Source organism: Myodes glareolus, chromosome 9 (genome assembly GCF_982192425.1).
Source record: "Myodes glareolus chromosome 9, mMyoGla1.1, whole genome shotgun sequence".
Classification (NCBI taxonomy): Eukaryota; Metazoa; Chordata; class Mammalia; order Rodentia; family Cricetidae; genus Myodes; species Myodes glareolus.
The window spans coordinates 1,969,804-1,987,607 of NC_142034.1; the positions used below are offsets into that span (position 1 = coordinate 1,969,804).

General features: G+C 50.9%; 1 protein-coding gene across 5 annotated transcripts in view; it reads left to right on the top strand.

Moving 5' to 3' along the window:
- The first annotated feature begins 2,542 nt into the window (after positions 1-2,542).
- The window catches only part of Slc38a10 (solute carrier family 38 member 10), a 46,418-nt gene continuing 31,156 nt past the window's right edge, over positions 2,543-17,804 (top strand). For 4 of the 5 annotated variants that reach the window (XM_048429387.3, XM_048429393.3, XM_048429389.3 and 1 more), the window contains exons 1-6: positions 2,543-2,891; positions 6,116-6,233; positions 13,584-13,629; positions 14,397-14,490; positions 16,066-16,209; positions 17,269-17,393. In XM_048429387.3, the coding sequence (XP_048285344.3) occupies positions 2,793-2,891; positions 6,116-6,233; positions 13,584-13,629; positions 14,397-14,490; positions 16,066-16,209; positions 17,269-17,393 (626 nt within the window). In that variant the 5' untranslated portion in view covers positions 2,543-2,792. The remainder of the gene's footprint in view (positions 2,892-6,115; positions 6,234-13,583; positions 13,630-14,396; positions 14,491-16,065; positions 16,210-17,268; positions 17,394-17,804) is intronic. The other variant, XM_048429390.3, reaches the window with a different exon arrangement.

Sequence of the window (17,804 nt, forward strand, 5' to 3'; positions counted from 1 at the left end):
GGTAGGAACCCCTGCACTAGGCACACTGGTAACGTCCTTCGGCTTTCAGCCAGCAAAAAAAAAAACGGGCCCCAGACCCTAAGGAAGGAACCAAGCTCTGCCAACAGCCAAAGGGGCAGGAACCAGACTCCCCCCTGAGCTTCTGAGGGAACAAATCGTGCCAACATCTTGATTTTAGTTCAGTGATACTGAACTGATTGCTGACTTCCAGAATCAAGAGATAATAACCTTGTAACCAGTTGTTGAAACTGTGTGTGTTCACAGTCACATTGGGGTGGGCACACTTGTGTGAGAGTGTGTGCACGCATGCCAGTGGTTAATATCAGGTGCCTTCCTTCTCTTTGCCTTTTATGGCGAGTCAGCTTCTTACCTGAACCCAGCGTTTGTTGGCTTGTCTAATCTAACTAGCTATCTTGTTCTGGGGATCTCCTGTCTCTCCTGTCAGAGGGCTGGGATTACAGGCGGGCCTAGGGATCTGAACTCTGGTCCTTTACCACTGCAACATGCACTTTGACCGCGAGTCCATCTCCCCAGCCCCTCGTTCGTTACAGCAATGATGAAAACCTAATGTGATGTTGGGAGACAGCAGACAAACCCACATGGAGGGCCGCAGGGTTAGTTATCAAAGCACAAAAGAACCCAAAATCCCAAAGAACTGTTGAAAAGAAAAAAAAAGAGCATGCATTTCACCAAAGAACAATGAATAGAGGGTAAAAATATGAATAGATGATTAACCTCACTCGTGATTAGAAAGAAGAAATTCAAAGAACGAGATTCTGTTTGATTCCTCAGATTGAACAAACTGATGGTGACAAGTGTTGGGGACACTATAGAGCAGGGGGCCCAGAGCCTAGAGCCCTTAGGCCAAATCAGGCAAGACCTTGTTATAAATAAAGTCTTATTGGCTGGCGTAACCATCCCCTTGTTTATATGTTGCTCCTGGCAGTGTTTGAGCTACAATGGAGAGCAGAATAGGTGTGACAGAGACTGTAACATCTGAGGGGCAACGACTCTTCCCAGGAGGCCATTCCCAAGGCAGTCCATTTCAGTGTTGGATTTATTGCAGCGCTGGGATCTAACACAGGATCTAGTGCATGCAGGGCAAGGGCTGTACTCCCGAGCTACTGAGGAAGAAAGGCAGTACCCATCCAACTTCGGCAAGATCAAACGAGGTCAGAGTCATGCATGCTCTTGAATCTGCAACTCTACTTCTAGGTTTACCTGAGACTAACAACAGCCACACATAAAGGGGACAAGGACAATTTCTGTTCACTTACAAAAAATGAATTCAGACATCTATTTGTATTCAGTTATACATTTATTTGTTTTCTGTTACTCCTTACCCTGGCTTTTCCTGTTTTTCCTCTCCCATCTGAGGGGGAGTACGACTCTGTACCCCAGAGGCTGCTCGCCTGATGCTTGAAGAATTTGATCCTTGTTTAAGATGCGCAGGTGGCCCTGTGAGGCCGCCCTCAAGATCGTTTTCTCGCAGTGCATGACTCTAGCTGCTGGGAATTATTGTGGGAATCTCTCAGACCTCAGGTCCTCAGACACTGCCAGGTGCCAGTGACCCACAGATGCGATGGATGGATTTCTTTCTTCTCTAAGTCTCCTTAGCGTCCATTACTCCAGGAAGAATTATCAATAGCCCTTCGAGTCCAGAAGCCACCATCTCTTGAAGTCCTCCTAGCGTTCTCTGGTCTCTCCTCCCTCTTTCTTTCCTTTGCTTTTTTTTTTTTTCATATTAGGACAGTAGATTATTTCCTCTTGGTGCTCTGGGTACCAAGCACACACATTCCCATGCTCCCTCCTACACGTTGTTTGACTTTGGCTGAGTCTCTGAACCTCTCGGTGTCCCGGAGATTCATTCGTAAAACACACATGCTAATTTTGTCCCAATAAATTGGCTTTCAGTCTAGACAGTTACGGTTCCCGCCAAATGTGACCCAAAATCCTTCCTGTGGGCTAAGACCTGAAAATAAACCCTCAAGAACTCACTCCTCACTCGGAGGTTAGTGCTTTCATTTCTCTCCTGTTCTTCCAGCAAGAGGCTGTACCCCGCAAATCACTTGTCCTCCGGCGCCCCAGATTCCAGAGAAGGAGCAAAAGTTCATAGACTAAACGTGGAAACCGGAACACTGACGTGTGGGTCCAGCCCTGACTCAGGCCCCGCCCACTGCCCCGCCCACCACATCTCACAGCCCCGCCCAACACATTCCGCCGTCCCGCCCATCTCACCCACGACCCCGCCCACTGCCCCACCGCTTCACCCACCACACCGCGCCGGCCTCACATTGCATCCCCGCCCCGCCCATCGCATCCCGCCACCCCGCCCATCGCACCCCATCGCCCCGCCCACCACGCCTCGTCGTTTTGCCCCTACACACCTGTTATTGGCTAGGGTTCCGCCCGGCCCCGCCTCAGGCTCCCACCAAAGCCACGCCTCCTACCCGAGCTCCGCGCGTACACTCGCTTTTTGTTGGCTGACGTCCCACCTCATCCCGCCCATGACACCGTCACTTCCTGGCAGCGGACACTTGGAAGGCGGAAGTTTGTGCGCCGGAGGCAGCGAAGCGGAGCTGAGGTGTTGCTGGCGTTGCCTGCGGCTCTTCCGGGTCTCTGCTCCACTCCCGCGAGTTGGAGGCGGGAACCTGGAACCATGGCTGTCAGGCAGCTGCGTAGCCTGGCAGGGTCTGAAGGCTGATCTCCGCGACGCCTGTCCACGGACCCCATGCTGCAGGTGTAGGGTTAGCTAGGGTCGCGTTAGCTGTCCCGGTCCCCAGACCCTCAAAATGACCGCAGCTTCCACCTCCAAATGGGGGCTGATCACGAACGTCGTAAACAGCATTGTGGGGGTCAGCGTCCTCACCATGCCTTTCTGCTTCAAACAGGTGAGTCGGGGTCACCGGGGCCATCAGTTTGAAGCGCTCGGCTGGTGGAAAGCGTGTGTGAGCCCAGCCGGCAGGGAAGGAGCTCCCAGGCAACGTCCTCGCGCGTTGTCTTCTGAGTCTGCGCGCTCCGTGTCCACTAACAATACCCCACGGAAGGGCACACTGAAAGAGAAATTAGCGGATTAATAGTGTTTTTGTTCATCCTGTTGTTAGTGACTCTGACCGACTGCACGGAAGCATGCCGGTCCTCAGTTCCGGCTTCCAACATGGTTAATCAAGGTGATTTAAAGCATTGCCTAGGTTTGACTTCTTCTGAGAGCTCTGTTGCACAAACACTGTGCGTTTGGTCCGCTCTGTGCTTATATCACCCTTGTTGGAAAAACCGAAAAGTTTGGTGTTATTTCAACGTTGAGCGCTACACGAAAAGATGGGTATTTCTACGCGGCTCTGTTGAATCTACCAATGCTTTGCGGAAGCCGATGGAAACATCGCGTTGTGTAATGACTCTGTTAACGAAAGACGTGGTGGGGCTTTCCGTCCCCTCTCCACTCATTGATGCCACGTGTGCTGCGGTCCTCTGCTGTGGAGACAGTGGGACCTCAGGGCAAAGACTCACTACTTCCACCTGATGACACCCAAGAGGTGACGTGGAAAATGATTTTGCAAAAGACATTTGGAAGTGAAAGTGGGTTATTGATAATTTAATATTAGATTAAAACCACTTAGAATGTCTTACATTTCACATCTCCAGGATAAAAGGGAATTTTTTATTTTTATTTTTTTTATTTATTTTTTTGATCAGGGAAATTTTGATCCTCTGCATACTCTCCTGATTTGAGACTGCATCGAGGTTCCTATGTAAGGTCTGATATGGTTGATGAATGCAGGCAGAAGGACAGAGCTAGACCCTCTGGACTGTCATCTGTATTGTGAACCCCAGTGTTGAGTCAGCCACTTCTGGGTGTTTCTGAAGTGCCTACGTGTCCCAGTGTCCATGGCAACTGGCCTGTCAGCAGAACTGCATCCTGGGATAGGGAGTGTTGGCTGGTTTCAAATCTCCACGTGAACCCTGTCATCTCTGCTGCCTGTCTGTGTAGTGTGACCCTTCACTGGGCTCTGTGGTAGATGCCTGAGAAGGTAGATGTCCGGGCCGCGGTGACTGAGCAGATTCGAGGCTGGAACACTGCTGTGCATGGGTGCTAGACCTCTGCTGGAGCCTGTGAAGATGAGCCACCTGGAGACTACTTGGGAAGAGCTCGAAATGTAGTAGGGGAGCCCGGTGTGCAAGCCAAACTAGAAACAGTCACACCATGTGTGCCCAAAGCCTGTCAGGGACCTTGGGGCAGAGCCATCTGATCCAGGGGAGAGAGTATTGGGGGATGTGTGTACGTGTTTAAAAATCCAGGGTTTAATGCTAGTTTGTTTAGTGATTCTGGCCATTTTAAAAAGAGAAACACTTCATGGTCATTCAGTGTGTAGAAAACGGCGCACACTTTCAGTGTACTTGTACTCTTGAATTTTCACGAAGTGAAGGGAGATAGAGAATCTTGGTGTACACAGAGGAATCCCACCATGCTGGCACACTTACCAGTTCTCTGCCCACCAGAGAACCACCACCTACCACAGGCTCGTGCCAGAGGTTGGTGGTTTGACCTGGAGGAGGTGGGATCATGTGTAGGAGTCAGCATCTGGTTGATAGTCCATGTTGTGTGCAGACCACGCCTGTGTTCCTTTGGGAGACACGGATCCTGCCTGCCCTAGGGACCTAGAGGGTGAGGGGTGGGGAGGCTGCCAGCACAGGTGTCCTCTGCAGTGTTTGGTTTCGTGGGTCTTTGAGCCATACTGGTGAGAATTGGATGTTACCTTGTGGTTTGTTGTTTATATATTTGTTTATTTATTTTTAGCAGTTTCTGCTTTGTGGCCAACTGAGAAAGTACAGGAAGCCCCCATAACCCTTCTTCCCAGTTCCCCGTTTGGTAGCAGACTGAACTGATCTAGTGGTGTTTTGTTTAATTTTTTTTATTTTGTTTAGTTTATTTGTTTTTTTTTAAAATATTTTGTAGTGTTGAAACTCTGATCCCAGGCAAACTTTCTAGTGCTGAGCTGCACCCTCAAATCACTGATGTTGAGACAGGGTTTCCTCTGTGTAGCCCTGGCTGTCTTGGAACTTTATCTGTAGATCAGATAAATTCTGGCCTCAAATTCACAGACATTCTCCTGCCTTTGCTTCCTGAGTGCCACCACCAACTGGCTTTTTTTTTTTTTTTTTCGAAACAAGGTCTCACCAGCTATGTAGACCAGGATGGTCTTGAACCCACAGAGAGGCACCTGCCTTTGTCCTCTGAGTACTGGGATTAAGACTCTGGAACATCATGCCTGGCCCAGACCCCTGATGCCTTGAGTGTTAGAGTTATTGTGGGGTAGTTTTCTTGCATTAAAATGCACCTGTTTCAGGGTGTGGCTTCTTGGGTTTTGATGGATGCATACAATAGTGTTGCTACTGTGGTCAGGACATGGAATAGAGTTCTGTCATCCCAAAATGTCACCTCTGCCCCTCTGTAGTCAGCAGCTCTCCCTCCCTCAGCCGCATGACCTGCTGTCTGTCCCCACTGTTAGCCTTTTCTATCTATGTGACAACACACTGTACGCTACCTTTCCGTCCCCTTCTCTCCTACAGCGTGGTGTATCCATGCCATGGAAGGGTTGGGGGTTCTAAACCTTAGTGCTAAATGACATTTCTCTGCATGCTAGACCACAGTTGTTTTTCTATCACCTTTGAAGGCCATGGGCTTGCTTTCTTCTTTCGGTTATGGCTAAACTCACTGTAGATGTACAGGTTTGTGCGTGGACATTTCATTTCTGTTAAGGGAAAGGTCTAAGAGTTGTCGCAGGATCCTGTGGTCGGCATCGGTTTATAAGGAAGACACTCATTCCTAGTCCTTCTAGACCATGTTTCCGAGGGGCGTGTAGGGAGTGTGGGCTGCTAGCTGGTGGTCTCACCCGGTAGACCTGGGACTAACAAGCCTCTTTTAAAACAGTACTCACTGCTCGGGCTTCTATTTTAGGGAACCGTTTTCAGGTGCCATGCGCAGGATGTCAGGGCCTCCCATGGACGCAGACGGAGCATGAGGTCCTGCATGAGCTCTGACTGCTACGGAGGTATGAACTGGAGACTTGAAGAAGATCTGATTTTGCAAATGTGTCTTTTCCTCTCCACCCTACAGTGTGGCATCGTCCTGGGGGCCCTGCTCTTGGTCTTCTGCTCCTGGATGACACACCAGTCGTGCATGTTCTTGGTGAAGTCGGCCAGCCTGAGCAAGAGGAGAACCTATGCTGGCCTGGGTAAGGCCCAACTTTCAGCGTGCTGGCGAAAGCCATTGGCCCTTCCCACGAAATCTGATGTTCTTGCTTGGGGAGTTTGGGGGCGGGAATCTTATTTCTCTTGTTTAGTTATTTTTCTTCTATTTCTTTTAAAGGAGTTTTTTGTTTTGTTTTGTTTTGTTTTGTTTCTGAGACCAGGTTTCTCTATGTAGCCTTGGCTGTCCTAGAACTTGCTTTGTAAACCAGGCTGGCCTCAAACTCACAGAGATCCTCCTAACTCTTCTCCCAAGTGCTGGGATTAAAGGTGTGCGCTACCCCACTCCTGATTTTTTTTTTTTTAATTTTAATGTAAGGTGGGTGTGATGGTGCCTGTCTGTAATCCTAGCACAGGAAGATAAGATGTTCATCCATCCTATGCTTGGCTTCACAGCGTGTTTGAGGCCAGCTTGGGCTCCATGAAATGAAATCAGGGCTGATGAGATGGTCCGTGAGTTGCTGCAAAACCTGGCAGCCTGAGTTCAATTCCTGGAACCACGAACAGGTGGTAGCGGTAGAAGGCGAGCACCAGCTCCACAGGTGTCCTCTGACCTACACGTCCACAGTGTGGCACAAACACAGACACACACATATGCACACATGATAATGACTACAACTAGACAGGGTTTCTCTGTGTAACAGTCCTAACTGTCCTGGAACTCGCTATGTAGATCAGGCTGGCCTAGAACTCACAGAGACCTACTTGCCATATATATATATATATATATATATATATATATATTAAGAAAGGAAATTAAAGTCACTTATTTTTTTTCGTTTCATTACTTTTTTTTTTTTTAAAGATTTACTTATTTATTGTGTATACAGTGTTGGCACCAGATCTCATTGTAGATGGCTGTGAGCCACCACGTGGTTGCTGGGAATTGAACTCAGGACTATCTAGAAGAACAGCCAGTGCTCTTAACCTCTGAGCCATCTCTCCAGCCCCGTTTCGTTACTTTTTAAAAATTGTTTTTATTGTTTTTTTTTAAAATATTTATTTATTTATTATGTATACATTATTCTGTCTGTGTGTATGCCTACAGGCCAGAAGAGGGCACCAGACCTCATTACAGATGGTTGTGAGCCACCATGTAGTTGCTGGGAATTGAACTCTGGACCTTTGGGAGAGCAGGCAATGCTCTTAACCACTGAGCCATCTCTCCAGCCCCCAGTTTTGTTTTTTTTTTAAACTTTATTAAACTTTAAATCATGCACATTGGTATAATGATGTCAGATTCTCTTGAACTGGATTTAAAGACAGCTACGAGCCACCATGTGGGTGCTGGGAATTGAACCCGGGTCCTCTGGAGGAGCAGTCAGTGCTCTTAACCACTGAGCCATCTCACCAGTCCCTTGATTTGGTTTTTTTAACACAGGTTTTTCAGTAGCTATGGAGCCTGTCCTGGAACTCGCTCTGTAGACCAGGCTGGCCTCAAACTCACAGAGATCTGCCTGCCTCTGCCTCCCGAGTGCTGGGCTTAAAGGCATGCGCCACCACCGCCAGGCTGTTTTTAGTGAGGTATATATTTTTCTCTGCTACTCTTTCTTCCTCCCTCCCTGCCTTTTAAGTGTTGAATAAAGTAATTTTTTAAAACTTACAGTGGATAACACTGTTGAAAAATTAAAAAAAAACAAAAACAAAAAAACCCTGACCGTGCACAACTTAAATCCTAGCACTTGGGAGGCAGAGACAGGTAGATCTCTGAGTTTGGGGCCATCCTGGTCTACAGGGTGAATTTCAGGACAGCCAGGGCTTCACAGAGAAATCATGTCTCAGAACTGAAACAAGACAAAAGCAGAATCACTTACCTGCCTCAGAATTGAACCAAGGCGGAGGGTACAAGCAGCAGGCCTCTTTCTCGCCCTTGAGCTCCTGCCTCTTTAGCACAGACAGATGCACATACTTGCCCTCCAGGTCTGGTAGACTTGCTGTTCCATAGCCTTCTGCTGCCTCTAGCTCCCCGTACCCTGAACCCTTCCTTGGGGTTGCTGAAAGGAGCACCTCCAACTCCTAGAACTCCACATGCTTCAGTCAGCTGTGGCTGGGACTCTGTGCCCACGGTGGACACGCTTCAGTCAGCTGTGGCTGTGGCTCAGTGTCCATGGTGGACGCTCTTCAGTCAGCTGCGGCTGGGACTCCGTGCCCATGGTGAACACGCTTCAGTCCAGCTGTGGCTGAGTCTCAGTGCCCACGGTGTACACCCTTCAGTCCAGTTGTGGCTGGGACTCGGTGCCCACGGTGTACACGCTTCAGTCCAGCTGTGGCTGGGACTCAGTAGTGCTCATCTGCCTGAGGGGTGGAATTTTCTCCCAGGACTGTTGATTGCGTTCTGTCCCTCTAGATCTTTTCAGTTTAAGCAGTTTCACCCACAGGACCAAATGCTGCACTCTGCTTTTCTCTGGGTAGTTTGGCTTCAAGGGCACCAAGGGTGCCTTACTTTCCTGTCCTCTCGGGTTGGCAGCTTCAAGGGCACCGAGGGTGCCTTACTTTTTTGTTCTCTCAGGTTGGCATGTGAAGCCTGGTTCTTTCTGCCCGCCAGGTTTGGACTTTCTTGCTGTCTAGCTCATTCTGTGATTCCTTGACCTGGGGGTCAGAGGGCCACTCTTCTATTGTTGGAACTTGGTCTTGTGGGGGACAGTGGGAAGGAAATTTCCGGCCTCCTGGGGATGTTTCTGGCCCCCAGCTAGCCTCTGGACCGCTGCTCTCACCTGCACGGCGCCTGGCCTCTGACCCTCGTTCTCGCTGTCCAGTGAGGAAAACGGTGCAGGGTTTGGGGCGAATGAGATGAAGTTGTTCTTGAGAACCGAATTGGAACAACGCGCAGAGAGAGGCGGGAGGCGCCACTCCTCCACCTGCCCTCCTCTGGAGGTACACATGGTCTTCTGCAGTTTGGCCTCTTGTTTCTTCCCAGCATGCTTTGTGGCGGCACCAGTACTCTGATGTCAACTCCTGACCTTCTCTCTTTTGTGTCACTTGAGGAACTGAGGTTTATCAGTTAAACTTGCTCCACACTGAGGCAGCCAGTTCTGCCTACCAGAATGCAGGGGTGAGGTGGATGGAGTGCTCTTGGTGGTATGGAGACATGTTGCAGTGTGTAGTCCTTTGCTGCTGAGATCTCTGTCCATGTTTTATAGCTGAAGTTCCAGCTCCTGTGTCCTGAAAGATGTGAGGCCCTGGGCTGGGGAAGCCATGGCTTCTTATACTTGGCCAGCCAGCCAGTTATTCTTCGAAAGTCTCTGAAAACTCAAACCGGTTTGTCTAGATGTGGGAGATGGAGGGAAAATTGTCAAATGGACACCTCTAAATGCTGACTTCCTAGGGCTGCAGCTTTGACTGACTGTGAGAACTTACTGGAAACAACAGAGTCCAAGTTCCCAGTACTCTGACTTGTGCTTTTTTTTTTCTTTTCTTTTTTCTGTTCTTTTGAGACACGGTTTCTCTGTGTAGCCCTGGCTATTCTAGAACTCAGTCTGTAGACTAGATTGGTCTTGAACTGAGAAATCTGCCTGCTTCTGCCTCCTGAGTGCTGGGATTAAAGGTGTGCACCATCACTGCCCAGATCTTGAACAACGTGGCTTAGTTGTATGAGCTCCATGTGAGTCTCTTAGACTTTCAACCTCCTGGGCCGCTGGATAGTTTCCTGGGCCCTCAGTCTTCCAGGACTTCAGATAGTCTTCTGGGCCCTCAGAGCTCTCTGAACCTCTAGACAATTTCTTGGAATCCTGGTCTCCCTAGTCGCAGTGTCTAGGTCCCCAGACAGTCTTCAGGCCTGTCAGCTCAGCACCTGTTTACCTTCGTCTATGAGGTGGGGTGACTAGCTGTGTGGGGGTCTCCTGAGCCTCCTCTGGCCATGGTCGGCCCTACAGGTAGTATGGAGCTCTCTTCCTTGTCCTTTGTCCTCTCGATGGGCCAGAAGTCCCTGTGTGCTAATGCTGCAGCCATCAGGGTGCTCGGATGGTGAGGCCCTCATTCCCTCAAGGTATAGCAGACCCGACAGATGGCCTCTGTCTGTGGATGCATGAGAGGACCCTGGGTTGGGTCACGGACACTGGGGCTCTGTAGATGAGGTGTACAGATGGCCTGTGTCCTCATTTGGAGACCGTGGACGAAGATGAAGAATGTCCGGGGTGGTGGTTATGTCTTCAACAGGAGCCTGTTTACCATTTGTGCTGCAGGGGGAGTCTGGGGACCTATTTCTCACTCGGCTACTTGGCATTTAAGTCTTAGGTGTTACCAGCCGTAGCAGTGGCCGCTCTTGTCTGACAGACACCTTCCTGGAGAATGATGTCTACAGGGTGGAGAACCACAGCACAGTGGGGTTGTTGGTGATTTGGGCTTCAGTTTGCTGTGTTTGTCCTTGGTGTTCGGACGGCTTTTATAAATGCCTCACCTCCTGCTTCAGTGCCCAGCTTGTCACGTTCCACATGGCCTTTTGAGTTCATTTCATTTCAGAAGGTGTATTAGTTAGGGTTGCTAGTGCATGATAAAACACCATGGCCAAATCAACTTGGCGAGGAAATGGTTTATTTTATCTTTCTGGTTTTCCAAGACAGTGTTTCTCTGTGACTTTTTTGCCTGTCCTGGAACTCGCTCTATAAACCAGGCTGGACTCGAACTCACAGAGCTCCGCCTGTCTATGCCTTCTGAGTGCTGGGATTAAAGGTTTGTGCCACTGCCCGCCTGGTGGGCTTGTTTTATTTTACAACTCTCAGGTTGCACCCTGTCACTGAGGGAAGTCCGGGCAGGGACCGAAGCAGAGACCATTGGGGGTGCTCCTCACTGGCTTACTCCTCATATCTTTTTTTTTTTTTTTTTTTTTTTTTGATTTTTGAGACAGGGTTTCTCTGTAGTTTTTGGTGCCTGTCCTGGAACTAGCTCTTGTAGACCAGGCTGGCCTCGAACTCACAGAGATCCGCCTGCCTCTGCCTCCCAAGTGCTGGGATTAAAGGCATGCACCACCACCGCCCGGCCTTTACTCCTCATATCTTGCTGAGTCTGCTTTCTTATACAATTCAGGACCGCCTGTCCATGTGTGTCACTGCCCACAGTGAGCTGGGTCCTCCCAAATCAATCGTTAATTAAGAAAATTTCCTACAGACTTACTACGGGAAATCTGATGGAGGCATTTTCTCAATTGAGAGTCCTTCTAGACGTCAAGTTGACAAAAACAAACAAATAAAACCACGATGGAAGATAACACAGACATATCAGTGACTCCTGGGAAACTCTTGAACTTTAGACCCTGCCCTGGAAGTGTGTGCTCTGGGGTGGAAGCCGCCTTCTCGAGCAGTGGAAACTGCGCGCCAGTCCCCTGGCATCTGGAGTTTTCTGCTGTTGGTCGTGGATGTTGCTGGAGCTGTGTCACCATGGCTCCTGGTCAGTGTGCATCTCAGTCTTCGTGGGCCTAGAGTGGCACCTGCAAGGGCATGCTGGGTCAGTGTCTCTTCTTGCACGTCCTTGAGTGCCTATGTACCTGCCCTTTGGGCTGGTGAGCAAGACTGCCAAGTAGAGCTCTCTGACGCCTGTTTTTTTATGCTGCCCCAGCCTCCTGGAGCTGAGGATGTTTACTATGCATCTGCCCAGCTCTGCTGGCCTTGTGCCCATGCCGCCGTGGGGATCCTCCTCCAGGGCTGTTCCTCCCACCCTGTGCCAGGAGTGGCACAATTAAAGTCTCCGGCCAGCCTTCCCTGCCGTGTATTGCCCTAGTCATGAACAGCAGCCTCTTTCCTGCCTCTTCTGTGTCCCATCTTGAATAGCACCTCTTTCTTGCTTTGCTGTTGCTGGGTATTGTGTGCAGGTGGAGGGGAATCACTTTTGCCTGGTGTCCTGTGGCCCTGTTTCTTAGGGAAGTTAGGGACAGGCAGTGGGCAGAAAGCCTGTTTGGGCCTGGGCCCTGTTGAGTGTGGTCTGGGAGAGGAGAGTGCCAGCTCCTGCTGGTCTTTTGGCTAGCTGATGACCTCCAGTTTTCTGTGTCGGGAAGCATGTGTGTTCTGGAATTTTCTAGGGCAGGCTGTTCTGTATTTGAAGTGTGCAGTCAGCCCACTTTCCTCTTAGAGAGTAAGAAGGCTTGAGTGGCCATTGGAATGACTGTGTCCTATGCTGAGTGTTCGGCCCAGGGCTTGGAGGGCGTCCTGTGGTGACACGGCAGGCAGCTGTGGATGTCACCGCCTCTGGACTGCTTTTCATTTTTTGAAATTCTCAGTCTAGACCTTGGGTAACATTCTGAGCTGGGTTTGATGGGTACGCTAGGTTCTTTCCCAACGGAGTCTGGGAAAGGCCAGAGTGACCCCTGGAGGCCGAAGTCCTTGTTGTTCCCGGGCCAGGCGGAGGCTGGTGCCAACTGTCCGGCTTCTGCCAACTCTGCCTCCTCCTCAGTTAAAAGTAGCACGGATTTTGTTTGGTTCATTCATACCCAGTGGATGTGTGTTTCCTGCTCTTCAGCCTCAGAGGGCTGCTGGCCCAGAGGGAGGGAGGAAACAGGGGCAGGAAGCTGGGGCTGTGACAAGGTTGAGGCCATCCTGTCACATGCGCTGCCTTTGGCTGCTCCCAGAAGACCAGAACTTCCCTTTGCCCTCATCTGGCTGGACTATGAGGGAAAACACTGGGTAACCGGATATCTGCTAAGGTCCTACGAAGGACCTTGTTGAGTCAGCTTTTAATTTCTCATCTGCTGGAAACAGTTTTGGGTCAGGAGTGAAAGACAGAGGCCTTTCTCCTGGCAGGACACTGCTGTGCCATGCATGTTAGCCATGATCAGTGCCCTTTTACTGGCTGGCCTGGGCCCTGGCGAGTCTCAGAGCTCCTGTTCCTTCCTTTCCCAGAGCACCATGCTTGCAAAGGCTCCATTTTCTGTAAATCATAACCAGAGGACAAATCCGAAGCCCTCGGCAGTATCCCTGTGATGCAGGGTGTGAATGCTGGTTCTGGGGCAGGGTTGACTGGCTCTGGGGCAGGATTGACCCTCCTGGGTCCCTCTTGTGGTCTCCCTCTTCCCCTGCCTTTAAGTGGGGCTGTATTGGCACTGCTCCAAGCAGGCTACTCTAGCCGCCGTGGGCAGAACACACTACTTAAGGGTCCTGAATTCCTCTCCCCTTCTTAAAATATCATGTGAAACAACGGCGCAAACCCCTGCCCATGCTTCCTTTGCTTTGTGTTTCATGTTGTTTTATTTGAGGATGGCAGTCCTAAAGAAAGTCTAGGGACTAGAGTTTTAAAGTATTTCCTTATCCACGAAATTTCTAGCGTATGAAGCTTGTCAAACTTCCGTCCACAGCTTTTTTACCCAAGTCTCTCTCACTGTGGATTGAACTTCCTTCTCTTCTCTTTCCCAGCGTTCCATGCCTATGGCAAGGCCGGGAAGATGCTGGTGGAGACCAGGTAAGCAGTGAGCCGTGGGGTCCCACTGCTCTTCCTGCAGCAGTGGAGGAGCTGGAGCTGTTGGGAAGCGAGCAGTGTGCTTCCCGTGTGGCTTGACTCAACACTTCCACCGTGCTCCTGAAGAGTTACTTAGAGAATAGCTGGAGCCCCTTCACTGTACCCTGAAATGATAGCTGTCAAAGCTGAAAGCCGTAGCTAAGTCTTGCTGAGACTTAGTGTGTGAGAATGGGAAACTTGGCGGGCACAGCAAAACGTTCCTCCTGGTGTAGCTGATCTCAGTGCTGTTCTCTAAACTGTGTCCCCAGCTCTCCTGCAGAAGGGAGGCACTAAACTGAAATGTCATTGTTTTCATTGAGAGTAAAATTTTATGAGTTGAAAAATTGTCGGGGAATTACACTTTTAGGCTTCTAAATCAGGGAATTGTAAAAACAGAAGAAAACGCTCATTATTCCTTTAACTTGTCTGACGTCACTGTGAGTTTTTGTTGCACCTGGGAGACTTTCTGAAGCTCCTGTGGAAGGAAAATAGGGTACACCACAGAGAATAGTTCAGGGTGACTCAGTAGTCACCCCCAGTGCAATGGAGAGAGCCCCAAGCAGCTAGCCCTGTGAGTGTGGACATATAAAACTGTCTCTCACTCAGCCAATTTCTGGCAGTGCCAGGCCGGGTGCGCCTGGGTCGAGCATCTTGCAAAGGTGCTGTGTTCTGATCACCAAGCAGCGCTTTCTTTCAAGTCCAATCCCAAAGCCTGGTTTCCGTCTTTGCAGCATGATTGGACTGATGCTGGGGACCTGCATTACCTTCTACGTCGTGATTGGTGACTTGGGCTCCAACTTCTTTGCTCCACTGATTGGATTACGGGTAAGGCACTGTTAGTTGTCGGGTCTGTTTAAGTGCTTGTGGTTGCCGCCCAGTGTCTCCTCTCCTGAAACCAGTGTACTTGGCCCAGAGAAGCTTCCCATGCCTGCCAACCGTTACTCAGGTTCCTGGCCTGGATTTCAGAGACTTTACGGGGGTGGTGTCTGAGAGGCCCCAGGAGAGGGAGAGCAGGCTGTGAGACAGCCTGTAGTGTGAGGGGTGGGAAGGACGTGAGACATGACAGGTCACACCATGGTGCAGCCCAGAGGCCTCAGCCTTCCACTGATGCCCATCAAATGACAAAAGAGGCCAGGTCCTCATGTGGCTGCTGTGCTTGGCCGTTGACAGTACACTGAGTCAGGGAGCTGAGTCACCACCCTGCTGAGGAAGGTGTGAAAACACTGCCAATCAGGGCCTATGACGTAGCTCTGTGCATTCTCCAAACCTGCTGCTCCCCGTCCCTGGTGAACCCCACCTGTGAACTCTGCCTCACACAGCCTTCCTCCCCTACTGGGCAACAGCTGTGGCCAGTGACTGTCTAGGGAGAGTGTGCACATGGCCTTGGAGGGTCTGTCCTGTAAGAGCCCTTCACATCTGTTTACCAGATATGAAGATGGTAGAGATGGATTTAGTTTGTAAAGATGACAGCTGAGGGGTGGCCCTACTCCTGAATGCAATGTGTTGGATTTACACGGTGCTGGAGAACTTTCCAGTGAGCGTCCTGTGTTCTGAAGGTATCTGTCTGGTTTGCTTTCCATCCTCCCACTCCTCCTGTGGGTCCAGTGGAGCTGCGGGGCAGACCCTCACACAGGTGCTTGGGTCCTTTCTCAAAACCTCCTGACCTGTGCCGGGGCCAAGCATCTGAGAGACTTGCAGGATGGACAATATTGCCCTCTGCAGCCTTACAAGTCTCCTGCGCAGAGAACCGGTATGCACAGAGCCTGTCTGCTTTTTCCTCCGTCACGTGCAGTGTTCCCACGCTCAGCCGTGGGGTTGTTTTAGATACGCAGGTATTTGTAGCTGGGGAGTGGATGGTTTCAAGGGTTTTGGCAGAGTTCTTCACCTCCGCCTGTGCTGTCAGCTATGCAGCAGGATCCCGGAAGTCAGAGTGCTGGCTGCAGCTGACTTAGATGGTAGATATCCCTAGACCTTTGCTTGCTGGCAGAGGCTGGTCTGGGGTTTTGCGATGAGTTTTCTGGAGCAGAATTTCTTTCTGCAGCAGAGTTGGCTCTGAGTTGTGTGGAGAAGTGGTGGTTTCTTCCCCTAACCCCGGGTGCTAGCTGTGCAGGGAATGCCCAGAGCAGGACGGTTCCTGCCCACTCTTATGTAACAAGGGAGTCTCATTGTGGAGCTTGGCTGGGCCAGAGGTGGTTAGCACTTAGATTCACATGGCACGGCTGCTGGGAGGGGAGCTTTCCGAGTGAGCATGCCAGACTTGACCCCGCCATCTTCTGTTTAAGGCCTCAAGGTGCTCTCCAGCCTGCAGCAGCTCCTGTCCTGGTGCCACTGGCAAGCTGAGCCTTGGTAGCGAGTAAGCTCAGGCCGCAGACCCACAGGATTCTGCTGGTTCCCTTCCAGGTGACCAACAGCTTCCGCGTGTTCCTGCTCTTCGCAGTGTCCCTGTGCATCGTACTCCCGCTCAGCCTGCAGAGGAACGTGATGGCCTCTATCCAGTCCTTCAGCGCCATGGCGCTCCTCTTCTACACCATCTTCATGTTTGTGGTGAGCGCCACACACACTGCTAAGGGGGTGTTTGTGGCTTAGCCTTTCCTGTAACCGTAAGTGCCCAAGTCTGGGGCAGCTATCAGCTACCTGTGGGGGATGGGAGGAGGGACTCTGAGTCTTACAAGATGGTGAGTTACTGTCATGTCCCAGAGGCTGTGTGTGTGTCCGATAGTGAGCATCTGAGGCAGGGCAGTTGAATATAGCAGGACCAGGGGCTCTGAGACCACGTCTCTCTACCAAGGCTCTGGAAAATGCAAATATAGCGGCTGTGTGTTTTATGAGAAGATCTTTCATGTGGAACGTGTAACCAGATGCATGATGCCACCATGGTGGCATTTGTCATTTTTGGTGCCAGTTGTGGAGGACAGTGTGGGAGATGACGTGTGGGGACCTCCGAGAGGGTCCTCATCCACTGCTGCCTGATCTTGCTGAACTCTCAGGACTCATTTTCACTGGCCAGGGAAGAAGCTGCCCCTCCTGAAAGCAGGGCCATGTGTCCTTGCAGGAGGTCGGTACTGATCGAGGCTGTAGATTTCTCACTGCAGCCATGACCTGCCAGTGCCCCTCAGCACTCTGAGAACCAGCCCAGTGACAGTTAACTCCTTCTCAGGTAGCCACATCCTCAGTGACTGACCTCCTAAAAGATGACTGTGTCTGCCTGGGTCAGGGTGAGAAAAGGAAGGACACGTCCTGTGAAGAGGTCTGCATTCTGTAATTTGAGAGAGACATCAAGGCTGGGGTGGTGAGTGAGGTTTTACTCCTCTCTCCACTAAGAGGCCTGGCAGGAGGAGCTCCACCAAGTGCCGAGAACGCCCTGCAGCCAGGTTCACCCCTCAGCAGTGTTCAGGCGGCTTGAGGTGTGGACTGAGTATGAGCCAGGGCCCAGAGGATCAGACAGGGGTGTCCCTGCTCTTTCATACTGCCCGGGTTACAGAACAAGCCATCTCTGATGTAGAGAGGAGCTGCGTGTCTCCTGCCTCCTCTGAGGCACGGTGTCTAGTGGGCATAGCTATACGCTGACTACTGACCCTCTGCCCTACTTTCTCCTCGGTCTAGATTGTGCTGTCCTCCCTCAAGCATGGCCTCTTCAGTGGGCAGTGGCTGCAGCGGGTCAGCTACATCCGCTGGGAGGGCATTTTCCGCTGCGTCCCCATCTTCGGCATGTCCTTTGCCTGTCAGTCGTAAGTGCCACTGAGTGGAGGGGTGGGTGTGAGGGTGTGGAGGGGTGGAGAGCCCTGCTTTGCTTGTTTCTTGGGTTGCTTATTCCTGACCACTGAAGAATGATGACTTGTTCTGGTGGTCGAAGGGGAGAGTTTGTGCTCTCGTGGAAGTGAGCTCTGCTGGACTAGCTGGCAAGGGCACCTAGTTTCTCCACGAGAGAGCTGGCTGGGGGGTGCAGCAGCAACCCAGCCATCTGATTGTGCAGAGTCCCAAGGGTTTTGCCAGAATTTAGCTGTTCTTCTTCCACAAACATTGACTTGAGGCTGCTGCTAGGACGGCTGAGGCTGTGTGTGCAGGCGGGTGCTGGCATGTGGAGCTCTGTGAACACAGAACGGGCTGCTCCACCATCGCAGCCGCGCTACCTTCTCCAT